The 21,875-nt window shown below is 42.0% G+C and overlaps 1 protein-coding gene across 3 annotated transcripts in view; it reads left to right on the top strand.

Annotated features, from left to right (window-relative positions):
• Window positions 1–21,875, top strand: part of VIT (vitrin) — an 81,045-nt gene that overhangs the window by 18,518 nt on the left and 40,652 nt on the right. For all 3 annotated transcript variants that reach the window (XM_034764943.1, XM_034764942.1, XM_034764941.1), the window contains exons 2-8: window positions 3,284–3,353; window positions 7,159–7,224; window positions 8,167–8,323; window positions 10,809–10,942; window positions 15,330–15,407; window positions 19,528–19,608; window positions 21,514–21,717. In XM_034764943.1, coding sequence (XP_034620834.1) covers window positions 3,323–3,353; window positions 7,159–7,224; window positions 8,167–8,323; window positions 10,809–10,942; window positions 15,330–15,407; window positions 19,528–19,608; window positions 21,514–21,717 — 751 coding nt within the window. In that variant the 5' untranslated portion in view covers window positions 3,284–3,322. The remainder of the gene's footprint in view (window positions 1–3,283; window positions 3,354–7,158; window positions 7,225–8,166; window positions 8,324–10,808; window positions 10,943–15,329; window positions 15,408–19,527; window positions 19,609–21,513; window positions 21,718–21,875) is intronic.

Genomic DNA, 21,875 nt, shown 5'->3' with positions numbered 1-21,875 from the left:
GGTCCAAAGATCAAATTAAAAAAAAACACCCCTAATAAAACAAACATCACGGCCTAAACAAAAATAGCATCTCACCCAAACTGTGTCGGCTTGTGTATTTCCAGTGATTGGAACCTCAGACCACAATGACACTTTTCCTTGTCAAATTTGTTCTATGATGCTGTTGCTGTCCAGCTCCAACCTTGCTGTCTCATCTCTCTCAATTGCAAGGAGTACAAGGTCACGCAGTCAAGTCTGTCATCGTGTTGAATGCCTGTAGATTTTCCATGTCTTAAAGTGCTCACTGCATGTTCAGCACTAGCCACTCCAATTGGTATGGTCAGGAAGAGATTCCATTTCCAGTAGATCATTGTCAAGAGATCTGGACGCTCTGAAATTAAAATAAATCTGGACCCCAAGTGACAAAATGTACACCACAGTGTCCTTTGTAAAACCGTACATCTTGAAAGACAATCTCGTGAACCAAGTCTAAAAAAAATGATTTTAAGAACATCCTCCTTTGACTCTTCTAAAGTTTTATTTTGAAGTTGCCTGGGATGGAGGAAACCAGAGAGTAGATACATCTTGAAATCTCTCATATTAAGATTTTAGTTCCCCAAATATATTGTCTAAGACCTTGAAATATTTCCTTTGATGGTTATCCTTGGCTTCTAATACAGAATCATTTACAAAATCATCATCCATGTGGCGTACACACCTCTTACTGTATCTTGGATAGTTTGCATTTTCAAAACCCACTGCTTCCCACCTGCTCAGAGATTCTTTTACAATTTCCTCATACTTCTCTTCAGACGTGAGTTTCCTGAGTTCATTCACTTTTCTCTCAAATGTCTGGAGGACTTGGAACTGGTCAATTTTCTTTTACTGAAGGTTTCCAGCGGCTGCAACCATGCTAACTAAGATCCTATGCCACCATAACAGATTGAGGTAGAACATCCAAGCCATCAAAGACAGGTTGCTTTATCAAAACAAGCATTGATACTATGACCCTTCGCAAACTGTAGAGCTGCGACATGTGACTGCATATGTTGTTTGCTCCTCCTCTGAACCGACATTGACTTTAGCATATTGTTGCAGTCACTGTTAACCATATTGTTTTCCAAGTTTCTATATCCCCAAACAACAAAAATGTAACAGCATGCATAATCTGAAAGATATGAGTATGCTAAGCCATTTGACATGCAAATCTTCATGTGGTGCATTTTTAATTCTATCAAAAGAAGATGGAAAATGGCAGTTTGTAGAGGGAAAAGGAAACTGTCCTTTTGGCCCATCACTTTCAGTGGCTGGCAAGGACCAATCTGTAAAAGCATTCACAATTGCTCAAATGACGAAAGTTGTTTTCAAGATTCAGTTTTATCAGATGGGAATATCAAAATTATTACAGTAGGAAGACAGCTTTGGCCTGCTCGACTGTTGACCTGTTCATCTACAGGGCCCTTGGTTTTGCTTCTTTCAAGTTCATTGATAGCATCTTTGGATTTTTTTTTCTTCTCTAAAACCAGACTTGTATTTGTATTGTTTTCATTTTCAAATAGTTATTCTCATACTGGAAGATAAGTTGGAAGTATAGCAGAGATAGGCAGAACTAGAGTGCGGCTGGCTGGGGACAGTGCTGTGGGGCTGGGAAGAGGCGACAGCAGGCAGACCGATATCTCTGTGTCCCACAGCAAGAGCAGGCTATGGAAACTAGCTACAATTGCCGACAGTAGTGCCTTCAGCACTGGAGCATGCCCAGTGGCTGGGACCGCTGCAGGATGGGTTAGGAAACGTCTACTACCACCAGCCAGTGTTGGGCATGCTCAAATGCTACAGGGTTTTGTGAAGGCATTGCAGGAAAGATGGGCATAGGTCCCCTGGAACGCCTATAAAAGTAGAGGCTGATGGCTAGGGGCTGTGTTAGACCCATGCAACCCCTGCAATTGCATCAGCCCTGCGCCAGCGAGGGGGCCCCTTGCCATGGTGACTGACTCGGTTACTTGGGAGGGTGGGGCCCCAGAATTGAGTGGGGGCAAATGTCAGTGGAATTTCTGGTACAGCTGCTCAGAGTCCCATGCACTTGAAGACTCGGGGCTGCTCAACCATACAACATATGCAGTGGAGGTTGCTGCCATTATTTGTGGCCTAGTGGAACCTCTAAGAAGAAAAACGTGCTGGTCCCCAGTACCCGCATTTGAATTTGCCCAGGGAGAGTGCCTCTAAAATGGTGGCTCTCCTATGAATTCTGATTAGCGGGATCACCAATGGCAGACCGTTTTGGTCAGAGGCCCCTCTTCCCTTCCCATTGCCAGGGCGAATTCAGATGCTGACCGCAGGAACCAGCATACTGCCCTTCCTAGAGACTGACTAGTGTGGAGGGGGGAAAAAACATTTCTTTTGTATTAATCAGATACCAATGGAATGATAATTATGAATGAAATATAATGCTCTAAGAATTTCAAGCTCCCTAAGCTTAGTGTGTGGCCATATCTGGTGCCTTGCCCATCTGACTGGGAGTTTAAATTAACATTTTTTTTTTTTTTTTTTACTTTCAACAGTACCGGTGTGCTCAGATTCTGATTATGGGATTCTCGCATTTTACCACCATCAGCTATTGTTCAATCTCAGGCCTAGCGGGTTTTATCTAGTGATAGAAACCTTCAATAGTTCCAATGTGATATGATTTGCATAGGGCTCCTAACGTTCAGATTCTTGTCCAAACTTCTCAAGTCTGCAAAGGTAGGACAAGAAATCTCTTAGGAAGAGGCACATTCCTGATTCTTGTCTTGGTCAAAAACCAGAAATGAAAAACATTGGAGCACCTCAAAAATCGGTCATTGATGTGCTGATTCATTCTATGAACAGTAGTGAGATTTTTTTTCTGTGAGCTCTCTAAAAGGGAACTAATTCAACATTTATGACTGCAAGAGTAGGTCAGCTTCTGTCATGGCCTCCATTGCTGCTGGCTTCAGAAATAAGTATCTAGAATGAAATTCTGGCTGTATTGAAGTAAATGGCAAAACTCCCATGTACCTGAAAAGATTCCAGGAATGAAATCCTGGCCCCATCCATCAAACTCAAATTAGCTTACTTGCTATAGCACTCTCTATTAGTATATTTCAAGTCTTTATAAAGCGTACCTCTTCCGTCAGAAGAGGATTCAGGATGCTAGGACTTCAAAGGGCTAAGGGCTTGTGCATAGAACTACTTCCTCATCCCCGTCCCTCTCCCACTCCTCACCACCAGTAGTCAATATACTACCTCTGAATGCAATGTGACAGTGTTATTTTGTTTTCCTCTCTAGTGCACTTTCACTGAACCTGCTGATTTTGTTGTTGTTGACATGAAGGCATCAATCATTGCAACCTTCTTTGGTAAGTAAGTATAGACTACACAAATACACATACAAACATTGTCTAGGACTGGGTTAATGACTTTGGAAAAGTATCCACATCACATGAACAATACAGATCTGAATGATGCAGACATTTTGGGTTCAGTAGTGAATGCCAATGAAATGTTTGCTAAGAAAGGCACTCTCCTGGGGAAAGAGGTATCTGAGATCTGGACACAATTACAACATCATGAAAAGCTTTCAAAGATGACTTGAAAGACCTGGAAGGGACGCTTTAGTTCTCCAATCCAAGTCAATGGCTAGTGGCTTCCTGTGTTCATTTAGGTCTGCCATAGGTAGTTGGGCTCCCAGTAGAAGACGTAGGGGGACCTTGAGCAGCTATATTCAATCCTGGTAACCCCAGTTTTTTGATTTACCCACCCAAAAGTTACATTAATTTAATCACATGCACTGATCATTAGACTGCACATGGGCTGCAATAATTACAGTAGACTGCACAATTATGCAATGTCTAAATCTTAAAGGCCCCCCTCCAAGGAAGAACAATGTGTATTTCATGCTGTGAAGATCTTCTTTTATGCTTTTTTTCTCCTGAGTCCAAAGAGGATGCAGGGCCTTTAACATGATCAAGATGATATTCAGGGGAAAGGGCTGCAAATATACCTTGCCATCATTTATCAGGATGTTATGCAGGAGAGACCTGCTCCTTTAGAGAGCACGTAGAGTCTCCAAGATTTGCAGCTGACCTTACACAAACAATCTGGGTTTGGCTGAATGGATCAAACATGTTTCTTTGTGTGTGTGTTTTAGTTACAAGTTTCTCTTTGATAGAATCCAGCCATCATATTGCCTAGCTGCATTTTCTGTCACTAACTGTGGTACTGCCCTAAGTGAGAACTGTCAGGGATGGTTGGATACTCAGGGTTAGGTATATTTTCCCTTCATTTTAATCTGCTCAGTTCAGTCTGCCACAAGCCAAGAGACCAAGGGCCTGATTATTTTCTGAGCTCACTGACATGGCACGAGGGGTCAGTCAGGGCAGAATTTGGCCCTTTCTTTTCTATGGGTTCTATTTTAAAAAAAATGGAAGAGCCTTCCTCCCCACTGACAATTCCACTTCTGTCAAGTAACAGAGTCACCAAGCTTTGTTTGGCATGCCTGCCATTTGGAGTAAGTGGCACTCATACTCAACTTACATACTGTGGCACAGGGGCAGGGCACTGCCCCCTCCTTTGAACAAGTTCCAAGAGCTATTAAGTCCATTCACTTGCTGGAAGAAATCTGTAGCAATTTAGGGGTGGGAAGGGAGGAATACGATTGCTATGGCATACTCCAGTCAAGATTAAATTTAAACATATTATTATAGTGTCCGTCCACACACTATGGGGAATTTTAATCCTCTCTAAAGTAAAAGAGGAGTTAAACTGAATGGTTACACTTTAGGTTATTGAAGAAGGAATGGAGAACATTCTCAATGTCAGTGTGTAATGTGGAGTTCTGGCAGCAGTGCCCCAGAAAAGTGGAGCAGTTCCTCTACAATTGGGAGCAGATTCTCCATCCCATATGAGCTGAATTCTGATGCAGTGGAGTGAGGGGGGAAGAGAACACTGTAGGGAGGTGGTTGCTTCTCCCTGATCTTTAGCCATCCAGCCCCGTGTAAATTAAAGCTGGACATGCAGCCTCCTGAATCCATCCCCAAAATGAAAAGGATCTTAGACATAATTCACAGTCTAAGCAGATTTATACTCGACCCATAAGAAATATTACCTCATCTGCATGAACTCCTCAAAAGGGAAGAGGAGTACTTGTGGCACCTCAGAGACCAACAAATTTACTTGGGCATAAGCTTTCATGGGCTAAAACCCACTTCATCAGATGCGTGCAGTGGAAAATACAGTAGGAAGATATATATATACACACAGAGAACATGGAAAAAATGGGGGTTGCCATACCAACTCTAATGAGACTAATCAATTAAGGTGGACTATTATCAGCAGGAGGGAAAAAAACTTTTGTAGTGATAATCAGGATGGCCCATTTCAAACAGTTGACAAGTCTCTAAGATGCCACAAGGACTCCTCATTCTTTTTGCTGACACAGACTAACATGGCTACCACTCTGAAACCTGTCAAACGGGAAGGTACCGGATACAGAAGCAAAACACAAGAATAAGCACCCACCAGAGAAACAAATCCTTTCCGAAGCATCTATATGTACCTTAAATAAAAAAAACTAAGTGCAGCTATCAAAGCCTATGGATTAGGGGACCTATTAGACCAAATTACTAAACTGTATGTAGAGTTTAGAAATGTATGAAGAGTCTCAGGTAGCCCTGTGTAACAGGAGAGGTGTGGATTGCACAGAACTTGGAAATAAATATCTAGCTATATCTCCCCTCCACTGTGAAATAAAGACAGAGGCAAAACTTCAACAAACCTGTGCAAAATGGGGAATGAGCCTGCATGGAGAGGAAGGCTACATGGCATGCTGCTCTTCATAATGTGCAGCTACATGCAATGAGGTTTGCGGTTTACAAAGCAATGCACACTGTAAGTTGTTGCTGCTCAGAGCAGCAGTTAATGTCCCTGCTAGCATCATGTGACTCTTCCCATCTACATGCACAGTCACAGTGGGGTACCACTGACTGTATGAGGCATGAAGCACCACACTGCCATTGCTGGGGAAGGATGTGGATGAGAAGTTGCAACAAGTGGATGTCCAGCAATCCACTAAATATTTCTGTAGAGTCTTGGACTCAGTGCATTCAATAGATTGTGCCCCCCAACCCAGTCAGATCCACAGCACCGTAAGGTCTGCCCCAGGCAGGGGAGAAGAGCGTGAATCTGTGCATTTAACACAGTCAAGGATCTTGAACAGCACATTCAACATCTGTGTATTTCTAGCCACAGAAGGCAAGGGACACGGTCCTAAATCGGACTGTGAACAATTGCAAATACAGATGGGACACGGGAGATTAGGAGGGTGAGCATGTTTGTAATGCAGGTTAATGCACAATATAGTCCCTATAACGAGTCCAGAAAATTGAACATTTTTTGTATGACCATTAATTAGCAGACAGCCCTATAATGGTAAGTGAGATCTACCTGTCACCATCCTATAGTTCCCACATTTAAAAAAAAAAAAAGCATTGAAATAGTTAAAGTATAAACCTCAGCCTCTGGTGATACGTTAATTGTAGGAGAATAGGAATTGCCAAACCAAATCAGGTCAGTGGTCCATCTAATCCAGCAGCCTGTCTCCATCAGAGCCCAATACCACCTGCTTGGGCACTAGAGCTTTCATTTGTGTTGTGTTAAGGAATAACCTCCCTATAGGGGAAGTTTCTTCCTAACAACCCCTCCCTAGTCCCTCAGTTAATTGTTGATTTGTGCAGCCATAAGGCATGAGGTTTTCTATCCCTAACGTTATTTATTCTATGTTATATACTTGTGGGTGCTCTCATTACTCATGAAAATGTCTAATCCTTTCTTAAGCCTGTTAAGCTTTTGGACTCAATTGCATCTTTTGGTGGTGAATTCCCCCAAGTTAATTATGTGTTATGTGAAAATTTAAGTGTACCAACAGTCAGTCAATCTCTACTCCCCTGCAAACACACACACACACACACACACACACACACACACACCACTGAAATATGTCTTTTCAAATGGAATTCTACTTGTTGCTGGCAAAATGTTAATTTCATTTTTGAAAACGGGTTGATTATAATAAATCTGAGCTCCAGAAAATCCAAGCACAGAGGCATGTGCTGAAAGATGCTGGCAGTTGCCTGTTTACCTGACATTGTATTTTCTTTGTTTTAGCTTTGTTTCTGACTTGTACATATGCAACTAAAGAAGCCACAAAGAAGAACAAAAAGGCTAAACTATGTAAGTAGTCTCAGCAGCATGCCTAATTGCTTCAAAACAGGAATGTCCAGTGCAGAAAAAAGCCATAACTTCACTCAGGTTATCTTCTGTGAACTCCTTGGGGCTTCTGTTAGGAGCCATTAGGCACATACAACAATACACAGCCTCTTTGCATAAAACATATAGATTTCATTATGTGATGCATATATCAAGTGAACTATATCTAATACAGCATATGACATACTACATATAAATACTGAGATACCATAGTGAAGAGCCTGGTAGAAAAGCCTAGGTAAGAGACAAATACATTGAAATACACACACTGGAAGGTGAACCCTGTGCATCTTAACCATTGGAAGGGGACATTATATGGGGACTTCTAGCTACAATCCCAAAAGGACTTTTCTATGCATTCAGTTTTGCTGCATTGGGTGAAATGCAAGCCTGCCACTAGGTTGTATAATCTAATTGGGGATGATAAAACAGAGCTTAAGTTTATATTTATATCCCTTGTTTGCTGTGCATAGCAGTCAAACATTTTTAATGCTTTAGGGCAAGATCATAGCATTTTGCCACAGCCTTGCCTTGGATGGTGAAACAGAACCATATTACCACAAGGGGAACACTGACAGACATTCTGCCTCAGGGATGCATACAACTCCCAGCTCTCACTTCTGCCCCTTTCCCCCATCGTATGACCACAATCTATCCCATAATGATTAGAATATTTTATATTACACTGGAGATTTCCTTTAGGGTCAGAAATGTCCATTTACTTCCTCAATCCATCTTTAGTTACAACCCTACCCTTGTCATGTATTTATTATGTTACATGCAAACACACCTCTTGTGCCCTGAAGGAATTCGCCCATATGCTCAAAGAGGGCACTATTGTGCATTACATGGTTACACAACTATTGGAATATTAAATCTAACTTTTCAGCTTTTTTGCATTCACAGATGTACCTGAGCTAGACTGCGATGTCAAAGCAGGGAAGATAATCAATCCGGAATTCATTGCAAAATGTCCACCAGGATGTCAAGACATAAAATACCGTGTTTATGGCACCGACATTTACGCTTCTTTTTCCAGTGTGTGCAGTGCTGCTATTCACAGGTCAGCAGCTTTAAACTACCGAGACACTCCAGTACAGAATTATAATTCCAGTGTAGAGGGTCATTGGTTTTGGAGCTTATTAAACCCTGCCTGGTCTTCGCAGATTGGATTGCAGGGCCACGATTCTTATAGAAAAGAGTATAAGAGAGAGACAGTATTTGATGTGATGGCGGGTCCAATCTGACAGTGCTAGGCACCAGAACTTCTACTGAAATCATTTGTTGTGCCCAGCTCTGCCACTCGCCTGCGGGGTGACCTTGAGCAAGGCACTTCACCTCTCTGTGCCTGTTTCCCCATCTGTAAAGTAGGAATAATGACATTTTGTTGTAGAGGGATTTGAGATCTACTGAAGAAAAGCGCTGTAAGAGCTAGATGTTAGTTAATACTGAGCGTGCTTAGCACCTTACAAGAGGGGCTCAGACTTTTCCAGATCACTCATTTATGGATAGCAAATGACTGTTGTTGCACTATTTTATACCATCAGAAGTGTTCATGGTCTCAAATAATAATCTCACTAATAATATGTAGGCAATGTAGGTTATCATCTGTCTTGGTAGGATTCTTTTTAGTGATCCCATTTAAGCTAGAAAAGACCCTGAAAACATTCACTGAAAGCATCTGCTGCAAACCAGGGGCAGATGTAGCCTCCCAAATCAATGGGTACACTCTTCTAAATTGCCAAGGGGGCTCCAGTCACCTGCAGCATGACCCCCAACCCAGCACCACAACCCTAGTCCCAACCCAGTGTGGAAGGGATGGCTGAGGGGGTAGTAGTGGGGCTGGAGAGCAAGCCCATCCCACGCTCATCCTGTAGTGGTAGCTCCTGTCCCATGGGCTGGGCCTAGCTCCACAAATTGTGACCCGGCACTCAGGTTCAGCCCAGCTGCTCATGACTCCCTCTCCTGTCCCCGGTTTTCCCTCCTCACCAGGCTGGAAGAAATGTACATTTGGCTGTTTTTGCACCTTGGGGTGCAATTGAACCCATGAACCCACACTAAAGCCATCCAGGCTCCAAATATTGAGTGACAAACACGTCACAGAAAAAACAGAATTGGTGAAAAGGTACTTTACAAACTGCCACACCAAACTGCAGGCAATTCACTGGTGGAGCATAGCGTACACTGAGAGAGACACACTGTGTGGATAAAAATCCTATGCATCTCTTTATTGTACCAGCTAGCTTTTATGTATATAGACTACTGCCATCTGCTGGCTGAAGTAATACGTGTTCAGGTGTTTGTTATTGAATTATCAAGTGACTAGCTTACAAAAAACAAATTCTTCCCTCAAAATACTTGTGTACAATTCCCATTGACTAAAATGAGAATTGTGCATGAATACCTAAGGGCAAACTGTATCAAAAACAATTTAATCCTAACACAACATAGTGACTGAGAATATAGTTTCTCCTGTAGTTTAAGTGGTAGATACCTGTATTTTTGGAGCAGAAGGTCTTAGTTTTCTCTAGGTGCCATTTGAGTTTGGATTTGTTAACTATTCTGATGTGTGTATGAAATCTGTGAGTTTCCTTTTCTTCTATTGCCAGCAACAACTTAAATTATTCAAAGAGAACTGTAAAGCTCTAAGTTACTTTTCCACCTTTTTATATTTTTCATTCCACTTAGCATAGGTTGCTCTGTTTATAGTAGGAGTCACTTCTTGGTTTTCAAACTAATGCTTCAGTGTCTGCAGAACTGAGACTTCGTACACATTAGGATTCATATAATATCATCACATGTGGTAAACACTTCGTAGCATTCAGCACACACAGAAGCTGCCATGTTTTCCACTGATTTCAGTGGTGTTTCTTTTGATTTACCCCAGGGTGAGATCAGAATCAGGCACAATCAGATACAGGTAATACCTGGTTGATTTCTTTCGAACAGGAAAAATACTAAGTTCTGCGAAATAAAGGGGGAAATTACCCTCCTATTTGTCAAAATTTATTTTAGATTCTTGGGCCCTGAATCTCGTCCTACATACATATCCATAAATCACAACTCTCAGAGTTAATGTACTTACAATGATATAAAGGCAGTGAGATCTGACTCAAGCTCTTGAACCTTAGAAGTTTTATGTCAAATCCTGCCCGATTTAAAAATCCAGCTGAAGTCAACATGGTTGCACAAAGTAACTCAGGAAAGGAGTTCAGCCCTTTTTTTCTCCTATACACATAGGTACTTCAAGAGCCAGGGACATGTTCTGAACCGGCAATGTTGGTCAGACAACGCCATCAGACAATTTACTTCAGCCATATACTGACACTTGAGTCAGGTTAAAACACAAGACCCCTGAGTCAGCTGCAAGTGCACAAACACTTCCTAGCCGCAGACTTCTCCAAGTTGCACTGAGGACTGTTGTAAACTCAACCATGTCATTTAAAATGAGAGAGAACACCTTCCTAACTCTTGTACAGTTGAACACTTTCTAAGTTTCTCTGCCTCATTTCTGATATCATTTAACACTTCCCAACCCCCTTTTGTAGTGGTACAATTGACAACTCAGGAGGGAAAATCCTTGTTCAGAAAGTTGCTGGACAATCTGGTTACAGAGGGAGCTTCTCCAATGGAATCCGATCCTTGTCCCTACCACGCTGGAGGGAGTCCTTCATTGTTTCAGGTACTACCCTCCCTACTCCCGCGCAAAAAAAAAAAAAAAAAAAGGCAATCTACAGAGCTAATTCAGTTATTATGTTATACTATCACACTTTAAAGTGATATATACTCTATGCAAAGGAACTCGTTGGTTGAATGCATGACCAAAGTCCCATCACTCTGTTGTGTTGTTAAAAGCCTATCCAAATAAATGGTCACTCAGAGTAGACTGTATACCTTCATAATTTGATACCTCTGCTTTCTTACATGCTTTGATGTGCAGTGAAATAGATAACAATGTATCATCTGGGGCATCTGAGTTAGCACCCATTTAAACAGATGGGGCAGTTCACATCTTAGAGCTATTGTCTGCCTGAATTTGCAGAGAGCCTGAAACATCTGTTTCAGTTAAACTCACTCCATGCTTTGAAGCTTTCCTTCCTAACCATAAACAGCAAAAAACTTTTTGTTGCAGTTATTGACCACAGCAAGCAGTGCCAGGGCTCTTTATTAGAAGAAATACATATCCTAATTAAAAAAAGATGACCAGTCCCATATCTCAAACCATATTCAGTGAATGCTCTACAAGTGACTGCTCTGATGAAGCAGCATCCTGTCTTAAGTGACCACATCAACATATCCTAAATGTATTATTACAGTTCTGCTCCACCTCTAGTAAGCAGCCAATTTGTGTCGGTCCATTAAATTTTTACTTAAGTCAGATTTTGTTGTCCTGAATTCCTCCCCACCCCCATACCAACACTCTACAACCAGTTACACTAACTTAGGGCTTGTCTTTGCACCCCTCTGGGCACATGCTACACTGTAAATTGTAGCATGCTCTGAAGTGTTGCGCTCTCACTGCCCCACGTAGATCCTGCTGACACGCTCTAATCTAAAAGGTTCCTAGTGCAGGTTGATGTAATCCTGTTTCAAACAACACTATGTTAACATACACTAGGAATCAGTGACAGCATGACACTTCAGAGTGCTCTACTGTTTACAGTGTGACATGTGCCCCATAGGGGTGTAAAGACAAGTCCTGAGAGTCCCAGGCCAAATTCAGAGGTGATGTCTAAATTAAGTCCCCTTAAACTCAACACTACCAATGCATTAGAGACGTCGAAGTTCGTACAGGAGGTGCTAACTTACATGGTTTTATGTTGCTTCTGTATTGAACCTCCTGTCACACAAGTGGATGGCGGTGTGCACATTTCCACTGCTTGGCTAAGACAAGTAACCAGCTACTACTAGTTAACTACTAGTATTTCAGGCATACCTTGTGGAAAGATCAACATAGCACAAATGTATGAACAGCCATTCCCAAGAAATTCAAGTGAAGAAATATTTTTTTCTTGTTAACAGCAAATAAGGGGTAGGAATATGATCAAACTGAGCTGTCATTTGGAATTTGAATGAATGTTTGTGGATGCTCTTTTTGCAGCTAACAGCCCAGGCCTGGCTCACATTTTAAGAGGATTTACTTTGGATAGTTAGGAATTTCCGGTCATGGCCGAATGGCCTCTGGTACTTGCTTTCGTCTAACAAACATCAAATTCTAACTGAGCAGCAATTCAGGTACTACCCAGTCAACTTTGAAGTCCTCACAACAACAGCTCCTCCTAATTTTTCAGGCAGCAACACCTCCTGATTACATAAACACCATGAATAGAGGGTGCAGAAGAAAGTTACAAACCTATGTAATAGAGAAGGGAAGACTAGGTTCAAGCTAGACTGGGTACACCTAGGAATGATAACATTCAAATGCCTCGAGTAAGGCTCCAATCCTGTCTGTGCTTAATTGTTTGCACTGTGAGTGGCCTTACTGAAATCAGAGTTTAAGGCCAGAAGAGACTACATCACAGGCCATTAAACTCCACTCAGTTAGCTCTCCATTGAATCCAATAACTTGGATTGGACTAAAGTATTACTGCAGTCCAGAGATTAAACTATAGCATGCCATTGGCAGAAAATAGGAGGGACCGAGGTACACCAATGGCCACAGTGGGACCGAGGTACACCATGGCAGGGAATTGATTGGTCAGTGGGACTAATCATAGTAGTTCATGCAGAAAGAGTCATATTTAAAGGGAAGGTAGTCCTTACTGGGCCTTCTGAAACATGTGGTTTTCTTTGTGAGGAATTTAAAGGCTAAAAGATGGAGATCCATAACTCTTCATCTAGTTTTGCTTCAGTTGGCCTGTGGCTGGATGCAGACAAACCCCACTGGCAAAAAAAAAGTTTACATTTGTTTGTGAATTATTACTTATAAGAAAAGAGATGCATAAAGACTAGAAATACAAAATACCAGAAAAGCCAGTGGAGGCATCTGACTCCAGGTCAGCTTTGACATCTGAGCTGAGGAATTGTCTATACACCAGCCAAGTTAGTTGTCAGCAAATCAAAAGCGAACATGGTATTGTATGGTGAAAGCGTGCTGACAGTTTGTTCCCAGATAGGAAACTTACCAGTTTAAATATCACAAACTATTGAGATGAATAAGCATCTGCAGAAGAGGAACAGTTAAGGGGCCTGGCCTGCGAAGTGGTGTGTCAGAGGAGAAGTGGGGAACAAGCACAAGGCATGGTCATTGGGATTGAAGTGGTGAGCACGCTAGGAGGTATGCAAATGGACTCATTCATTTTCAAGTTCCAAAATGTCTTGGCACTCATGTGAATGACTCCATTCAGGTTAATGGGAATTTTGTGGCTACTAGGTAAAGAAAAGAGAGTCCCAAATGTCTGAGTGTGCTAGTGACAAGTAAGTAGTGAGAGGGTGGGGAACATTTCACCTATGCACCTATTTTTCAAACATCCGTATGTTCAATAATACTCAGTTTTTCAACCCATCTTTAACAGCAACCCCATCTTTCAATGCATATTATGGTTATACAAACTCCGATGGATTTTGTGGCAGCTTTCTTGTCACTGTAAGAGTAGCACGATTGCCACACCAATAATCAGCTCTCCATTTAGAGCAGCTCCCACGGATGCATGGAACACCCAGGGGACATAAACAGTTCTTTACCAAAGATGCCAGAGCTCACCGAGTGGCCAGTCACACCAAGCAATTTAGCGTTAGCTGCACATTTGCAGACCTTATTTAAATTACAAATCACATGTAGTACCAGATATTAAGACAAGACCGTCTTCCACGGCAGTTGTACATCAGTGTAACTTCTTTCAACTTCAGTGAAGCAACTCCTGACTTCTAGCAGTGTAAGTGAGCGCTGAAACGGACCCTTGCATCTTGCCATGTTTAGAAAGCAAATTCACTTCATCACCTGGTGATTTTATTGGTTACAACAGCGCAGGCTTTCAGAGGAAATGGAATAAAGGGGCTGGAGTTGCTAAGAAGAGATTGAACTGGGGAACAAAGGCAATGCTTCTCTGACTCAGCTATTGTCCTTATATGTAGAAGGTTAGATTCTGGCATAAACCCCAGCAGAGGCCCATGGATGTAGCAAATCCACTAAGGGATGAGGATCTGGCAGAACAAGAGAGCCACACAACTTAAAAAGTACAGGCAGCGCCATCTGACATGAGATGTTGCCTTGGTGATGCTGATTCAGTGCCTCTCCTCAGTAGCACCTGCTGGCAGAGCTTCTATGGAAGTTAATGCTTAAGCAGGAACACCCCCTGTCATCCACACTGGTACATCCCCTCTATGGCACAATGGCAGGGGGAGGGGAGAGAATAACTGTAGCTGGGGTAAGGAAACGCAATTCACATCCTTCTGTGCCAACGTTTCTGAATCTAGCCCAGAGTATAGAGTGTACTCTGGCTTCTCTAGTACTGTGAGCACAACAGCATCAAAACTACTACTTAAGAGGAGTCCTCATAGCCACATGTCAATAGACATGCCATCTGGTGTGGCACTAGAAAGGTCTGTGGTTTACAGCATAACAGAACTGTGCCTCATTTTCAAGGGAAGGACCCTCATTTTAGATCCAGATATAACTACTATACGACCCAGCACACACACATGGGAGGGAGTCTCACTGTTATTATTGTAAATGACACATTAGAAATGATATATCATGAAACAGAGGTTTCAAAAAAAATGATGTAGTTCAAGAAAGGGATCCCATGTTATGTAGCGCTTCTTGCATGAGTACTTCACTTGTTCCCCTTATTTAGATATTGGTGTATTTAGTGGAATGATTTTTAGACATTATCATGGAATCAAGGAGAACTGAGGGACTTACAGGGTTTGGTTTTAGGGCCTGATTCTGCACCATTACATTTGATGCAAATTTTGCCCTGCGAGAACTTGGAATTCTTTGGATGTCAGCTTATCATGTGGGTTATATTTTAGAATTCACTGAGCTATTTACAGGACTGTTTTCCATTACATTTAAAAGGTTCCTAGTCCATATCATTCTGAATCTGATATATTCTTTTCTTTTGCAGAAGGCAAACCAAAGAAAGGTGTGACATACCCATCAACTCTTGAATATTCTTCCTCAAAAAGCTCACCTGTTAAAGCAGGCAAGTAATTACAGTTGATGTTCCCTCATATTTTATAGGTATTAATAGTATTAATAGATACATATATTATATGTATTAACAGATGAGGAAATGGTATAAAGTTTTTTATTGCTATGAGTCAGAAATGCATCATCACTTGGTATTAGTTCCCAAATAGGTGTGAATACTTTATACAAAACCATCAATGCTTTTCTCTAATATATGTGGCAACAAAGCCAGTTATTGTAGAACATTGTTATTTATTGCTATCTTTCCCCACAGACCTCTTTCCCCCAGTGCTTTTTCTTGCTTTAAGTCAGAGAATATGATTCTATACCATTTGCATTAATGAGTTTTGGATTCTACCTGTGGTTAGGGGGTGTATATTTGCCTTTTCGTCTGATGCTATTTACTCATCCCTCTTTGGGTGATCAACTGCATGGATAATAATACATACAAACCATAATAAATGTCAACTGACAAGAGCCCCAGCCCTTTCAAAAAATGGCCAGCCTAGTGCAGTAATGGGCACCTTTCCTGTGGGCACCATTCTAACCTGCACTCTATTCTATGTTCCTGGTATAAAATCCATTGAAATCAACGAACAGTCTCCCATCGACTTCAATGAGCTTTGGATCAGGTCTTATACCAGTTAATCTCTGGTACATTGACTATTGTTAATGTCTTCGTCACTGAGGTGCAGTAGATATCAGCTCCTTGTTACACCAGTGTAATGCACATAGGAGCCACTGGGGTTGTAATAGAGGGTAGATCTATTGTTGATAAGTATGAAAATAGTACTGAATGGCCCCAGCCCTAATGAGACATCCTATTTGACCATCACATGATTGACTGTGTGAGATGATGCCTTGGGTATAGCCATAGCGCTATGTACTTTTCTGTTAGTGATTCACAGCCTGCCAGTGTGATTTCTGAACCTTGATGAGGTTATCCACTACTATTTAGCAGTGCTACCATGTAGCTATTTTGTGGCTTCTCAATGAGTTCACGTGTTTATCGACGTGTACCTACATTCCAGACACATTCATGCTGAACAAATGTTTATAGCTACTAATGTTACCCAATTGCACATTATTGTATGAAAGTAAAATATGGGGGTTGTTATCCTCAAAGTAATGGGTTGTTTGGGGTTTTTTGCACAATTGCATAGTTACATTTGAATGTTCTAGTTGCTTGTATTGCAAACATATAGCTCAAAATCCATGCACTTTGTTCTCAGCGCATTTTCACAGTACAAAAATAGGACTTTGTTTCTATCTTTTCTTTTTACTGGATCGATGAAGTGTCCCAATTACAGAAATCTCAGGTCACATGTACACAAATGAACACAAGTGACTTGTAGCCTAAATTTTAAGCTGTATTGAGGACCTGTCAGTTTACCCCTGGAAGATTTTCAGCAGTTACTTTGTACCTACAAAATGAGTTACATTTGCAAATCCAAGTATTTTCACCACTCAGTGACTGATTTGCACTCACAGTCAAATATTTACAGGTGCAAATGTTCAGGTTTGTGCCTGCAATTCAAATAGGCCAACCAAAAAAAAAAAAAAGGCCTCATGAGCACATATGTTATGGGGACAAATCACACCCACAGAAGTGAGACCATGCTTATGAAAATGTGTCTCCTTCCAGGAAAAGGAAAAGAAAACCAAAAGACTTACCACAAATACATCCACTCATTGAGCCCCCTACCACAGCTGGGAACACCAAGGCAGGTGCCACCACAATCATGGGTTAGGACTTTAAAGCCTCAATAGGCTGCAATCAGTCTAACTCAAAATAATATTTCTGCTATTGGTGCTCTAATCACATCTCATAACAGAAATCAATACAAGGAAGCCTCATCCAGCCACTTCCCAATTATACATACAAAATGTCAGTGGCCTCCGCCATCAGCAAACTATGGATGGCAGAAAACGTATTGGCCACTGGTCTTCCATTAAGCAGCATAAACTGAAAAAGATCCTGGCAAGTGATGCTGTGTGCTGTTGAGAAGAAAGCTCCGAGATGACCAAAGGGATTGATAACAATTCCTGTATCAAACTCAGTTTTTGATTAATCTTTTGACATGTTTCTCCCCAGCCCAATTCCACATGAATCAGAGAGTCCTGACCCCTCTCCCCAAGGAGCCTTCTTCCCACCAGACATCCATGTTCCCAGCCAAACTGTGCCCATCAAAGGAGCACAGCTGTGCAATTGATTTCTCACATTAGGGTTTCTGTAAAGGATACAGGATCCATCTTGTAACAGACGGTTACCTCTTCTTTATCTGAGAAGTGCCAGTTTTACTCCAATTTAAGACATTACAACCACTTTACCTGACTAGAAAATTGAACCCATTATCTCCAGCAGCTAGAGAGACTCCTTAGAGTAACTCACTGGTTGGCTGCCAAACTAGTCAAAACACCCTCTTCACACATGGCTGTCTATTATTGTCCCAATGTCCCTAGAGACTCATGCCACCTGATATTTTCTCTTTTTGCTTTTTAATGCAAGTCGCAGCCCCCCACCCCAAAACCTGTGCAGAGCAAGAAAAGTCTCCCAAGTTATAACTACTCACAGTTGGTACAAACAGACAACAGCTGCTGGTTTAAAAAAGAATCCAAATTAATGGGGAAGTTATAACTCTAGGGTCAGCTCTAAAATAAGACAGCATTGCTGAAAAAGAGCGAGAAAACTAAACACCAAACCCACCAGTAGTCACTCTGACTCTGATTCACCAAAGCCCTTCAGCATGTGCTAAATTAAGTCAATCAGACCTATGTACATGCTGAAGGGCTTTGCTGAATCAGAGTCTTGGGGTTAATGGAATTTAGTATCTGGGCCCCTGAGTGATGTGACAATGTCAAGGGTGAATGACTTGTGACTGCATTTTAATTAATGACTGAAATACAATATACAAACTAGTACTAACCAGCCACTCTACACACATTAAAGCCTTGGTCCCACAAATACTTTAAGTGGATGCAACTACTCATATGCTCAAAGGCAAGCACATTCAAAAGTGTTTGCAGGAGCAGGGTTTAAATGACTTTCAATAGCAATCAGGAGTCAAAATCCTTTGCAGTTTGTGCTCTTTCTGAGGGCATCATGTTACTTGGAAGCAGAATCAACATAATGGTTTGTAAATTATCTGAATTTTGCTGTATTATTAGCCAAACCTTACATTTTTTGGTTAAGTTCACAAGAGGGATTCACAAGTGCAGGGCTGGAGTTACAGGGTGGCAAGCAGGGCAAATGCCTGTGGCCCCACTCCACAGTGGGCCCCACAAAGCGAAGTTACATGCCTCAGCCCTGGGCGGCAGGGCTCGGGCCTCAGATTCCTGAGAAGGATACAGTAGTCTGGAAAGGTTGAGAACCACTGGTCTAGAGATACTAATGTATTTGTCCCTAGACAATCTTGTGATTTATGCTCAGTAAATGGGAGAAAGAAGCAAAATGGTTTTCTCCTAATGCTACGTTTTTGAAAGGTGCTTGTGTAGAGACGCTCACCTCGAGTGCCTCCTTGCTGTGGGTGCAGTAGCACAGTCCTTTGCTCACCCCGTTGCCTCCTGCAGGCTGCCAGCTGACTTTGTTGGGTCTTCAGTGGCTTGGACACAAAGTCCAAATAGAAGTCTAATTAATACCCTATTAGCTAGGGTCTTCAACCGCAGATCTGGGCCCTTCAAATTCAGCCATTTTTTCAACCTCCCAAACAAGCTCTATCCCCTACTGGGGGTTTATGCTACCCGACTTGTGGCCAGTCAGGGAGCAAAGACCCACCCACAACCAACAGGTCATCCCTTAAGGTACTTTGGCCAGAGAGGAGGCCCCCTCTGATCCAAGCCAGGAACTGCTCTGCTAAGGCCAGGCTGCTCCTTCTATCTGGAACAGCAGGGCCCTGATTGTCTATTAATAGCCCCTCGAGCCTTTGGAGGACTAGGTCTATAGTTTCCAAAATGGCTACTACAGAAAGTCCTCTCTAGACAAACTTAGAAGACCCACCTTCTTTGTTCTTTTCCTCTCAGCTTGCTGCTTCTTGGGACAGGGTGTAGTAGAACAGCTAGACCCCTCTCCCCCCAGAAGGGAGCTTCATAGGCCAAACTCACCCCTTCACAGTGCTTTATTTTCCTTCATCCAGACTCTAAAAAGTCGGCACAAGATATAAAGGCTACCAGGAATACAGACATCTCTAATGCATCAGAAAAATCACCTGAACAAGGTATGGTCTGTGGCTCACAGCAAATCCTTAGACATGAATTAGCCCTTCAGTCTAAAACGTCTGCATTTGAATTTGTAATGTATACCAGTCTACCTCTCCTGCCGCCTCTATTCTGGATTCTCATAGCAAGAGAATGAGCCTCTGCTTCTGCAAACCATCACCAAGGAGCATGCCAAGATAAAGAAGGAGAGGGGAGTGAGGATACAAGGGCACCATCACAACCTAAGCTTTGCATGTATCATGGTACTGCTCTACTGTGGTGCAATACTAAGGCCTATACTGTGGCTTTCAGCCACTCCCTTGCACTGGCAGGAGGTGGGTAGGAGCATCAGTGCCTGTACAGTAACTCTCAGAAGTATTGTAGCTCAGGTAGGCATAATGCTTCCAGGAGCACAGGATACGAACTCTCAGCAGTGTCCACTGCTACCCTCTTGCAGGGTGCAATGTGTTCTCCTCTTGGCCTGCCCAGCAGGAAGGACAGAGCCATGTTTCCACCGTCAACACAGTCCTTCCTAGCCCCTCCCCCAGGGGTTCTAGTATTGTTGCCGTCTTCAGATTTCCCTGGTTCTTGCATGCTGTGGGTACAAAGATAAAAAATATGCCTTTTCCCTAGCACCAGGTACAAAGTTAGAGGGGAGGTCTTGTTGTGCCTGCTATCTTTTCCCCTTTAGCACATCTGTGCATGACAAGGCACAATTCAGCTCTAAGGAAATTGTTTCTGTTAATTTTTCCAATTCATCTGTTTTGTTTTTCTTAGCTGTCTTTGTTACCCCTTTTAAGACTGTCTGAGGTTTGCATTTTTAACTGGCTAGCAGCAGGTAGTAATTAATCCAGCAGACAGTGTCGGGGATGATGTTTTCCAACAGGAGAACATTCCAGCAATGAAACACTAGGCTGTGCTGATGTAGCCATGAATGAATTGAATAATGATACACAACCCTGTTTTAATTCCCATAATTTCTTAGCTCACAGCCCCAAGAAAGGCCTAAGTGGAGAGGAACTGGACTGAGGGCAGTGGTGTGAAATGTTTGTTTCTACGGCAGTTTTTGTAGATAGACTGAGAGGGCAGTGTTGAAGGGTTTATTTTTAAAGCTGATACACTGAAATATAAAAACACATAAAATCATTGCTTTTATAGTGATATTTAGGAGGCACATTTGGCAGCTCGCAAATTTAGAAGCATCTCATATTCCCCTCCATCATAATAGTGAGTATCCGCACTTTAAAATAACTGGTCTGAAATGAGTAAAATTTAGAACAATGCAGGCCCCCCCAAAATATTGTGCTATCCCCACCTCACCTCATATCAGCTAAACAGGTTGTTGCTGTTCTGATCTTCACACAATTCCCTGAAGCATCTTTCCCTAGAAGTTGTCCATACGTCAGCAAACTTGCAGTACTGTGGTAGGTACCACGTATTTCCGTTTTGCTCAGTGACACACTTAATGATTTTATAATACATCAGGTAAAATGAGTTACATTTACATGAAGTTTCAAGTTGCCTTATCATGTAGAGAAGATATGCCAGTGCAATAGAAATTGACTGCAAATCAGCAGTATCAGGAACGTTGTTGTTTTTGATATACTTGTCAGAGTCATAGATTCTCTTGTGAAAGTGGAGAAACTGTAGGGGAGAATCAAGGGCATGAACGCTCCAGATTAATTCCTTGTAACTGCTTTCTGCAGAATGGTGTAATACTACGTCACATCAAGACATACGCTATATATCCACACAGCAGCGAAGGCATGCATGTGTTTGGTGCTCATAGACATTTTCAGGGATGTGGCCAGAATGAACTTGGGCTACTTTGTTGCTCATTTTAAACAAGTTGACACCATTTATGATGTTTCTACATATGTCATATCTAATTACATGATATATATAACTTTTAAACACACTTATAGCCGATGCACTCCGCAAAGAATATCAGACGTCTCCGGGACCGGTACCAGCTACTCAAGTTACCACCACAACACTGAAGCCCACCACGATTCTGGAACCCATCAGCACAACACCAAAGCCAACTACATTCCCTGCAACAACCAGCACTACAACTACTATTACCGCTGCCAAACCTCGATCTGCAGTGCATAGGGTCAGGGATATAGGTCAGTAGAATGAAGGGAGGGATTTGTACTGTCTTGTTGACCTTCAATTTTCCTAATAAATAATAATAATTAATAATATTTCAAGAATAGGTCTGATTGGCCATTGTTTAGTAGACTATCAAAATGTATTAAATAATACAATGTAGGAATATTAATAA

Source organism: Trachemys scripta, chromosome 3 (genome assembly GCF_013100865.1).
Source record: "Trachemys scripta elegans isolate TJP31775 chromosome 3, CAS_Tse_1.0, whole genome shotgun sequence".
Classification (NCBI taxonomy): Eukaryota; Metazoa; Chordata; order Testudines; family Emydidae; genus Trachemys; species Trachemys scripta.
This window is presented reverse-complemented; position numbering and strand designations above follow the sequence as displayed.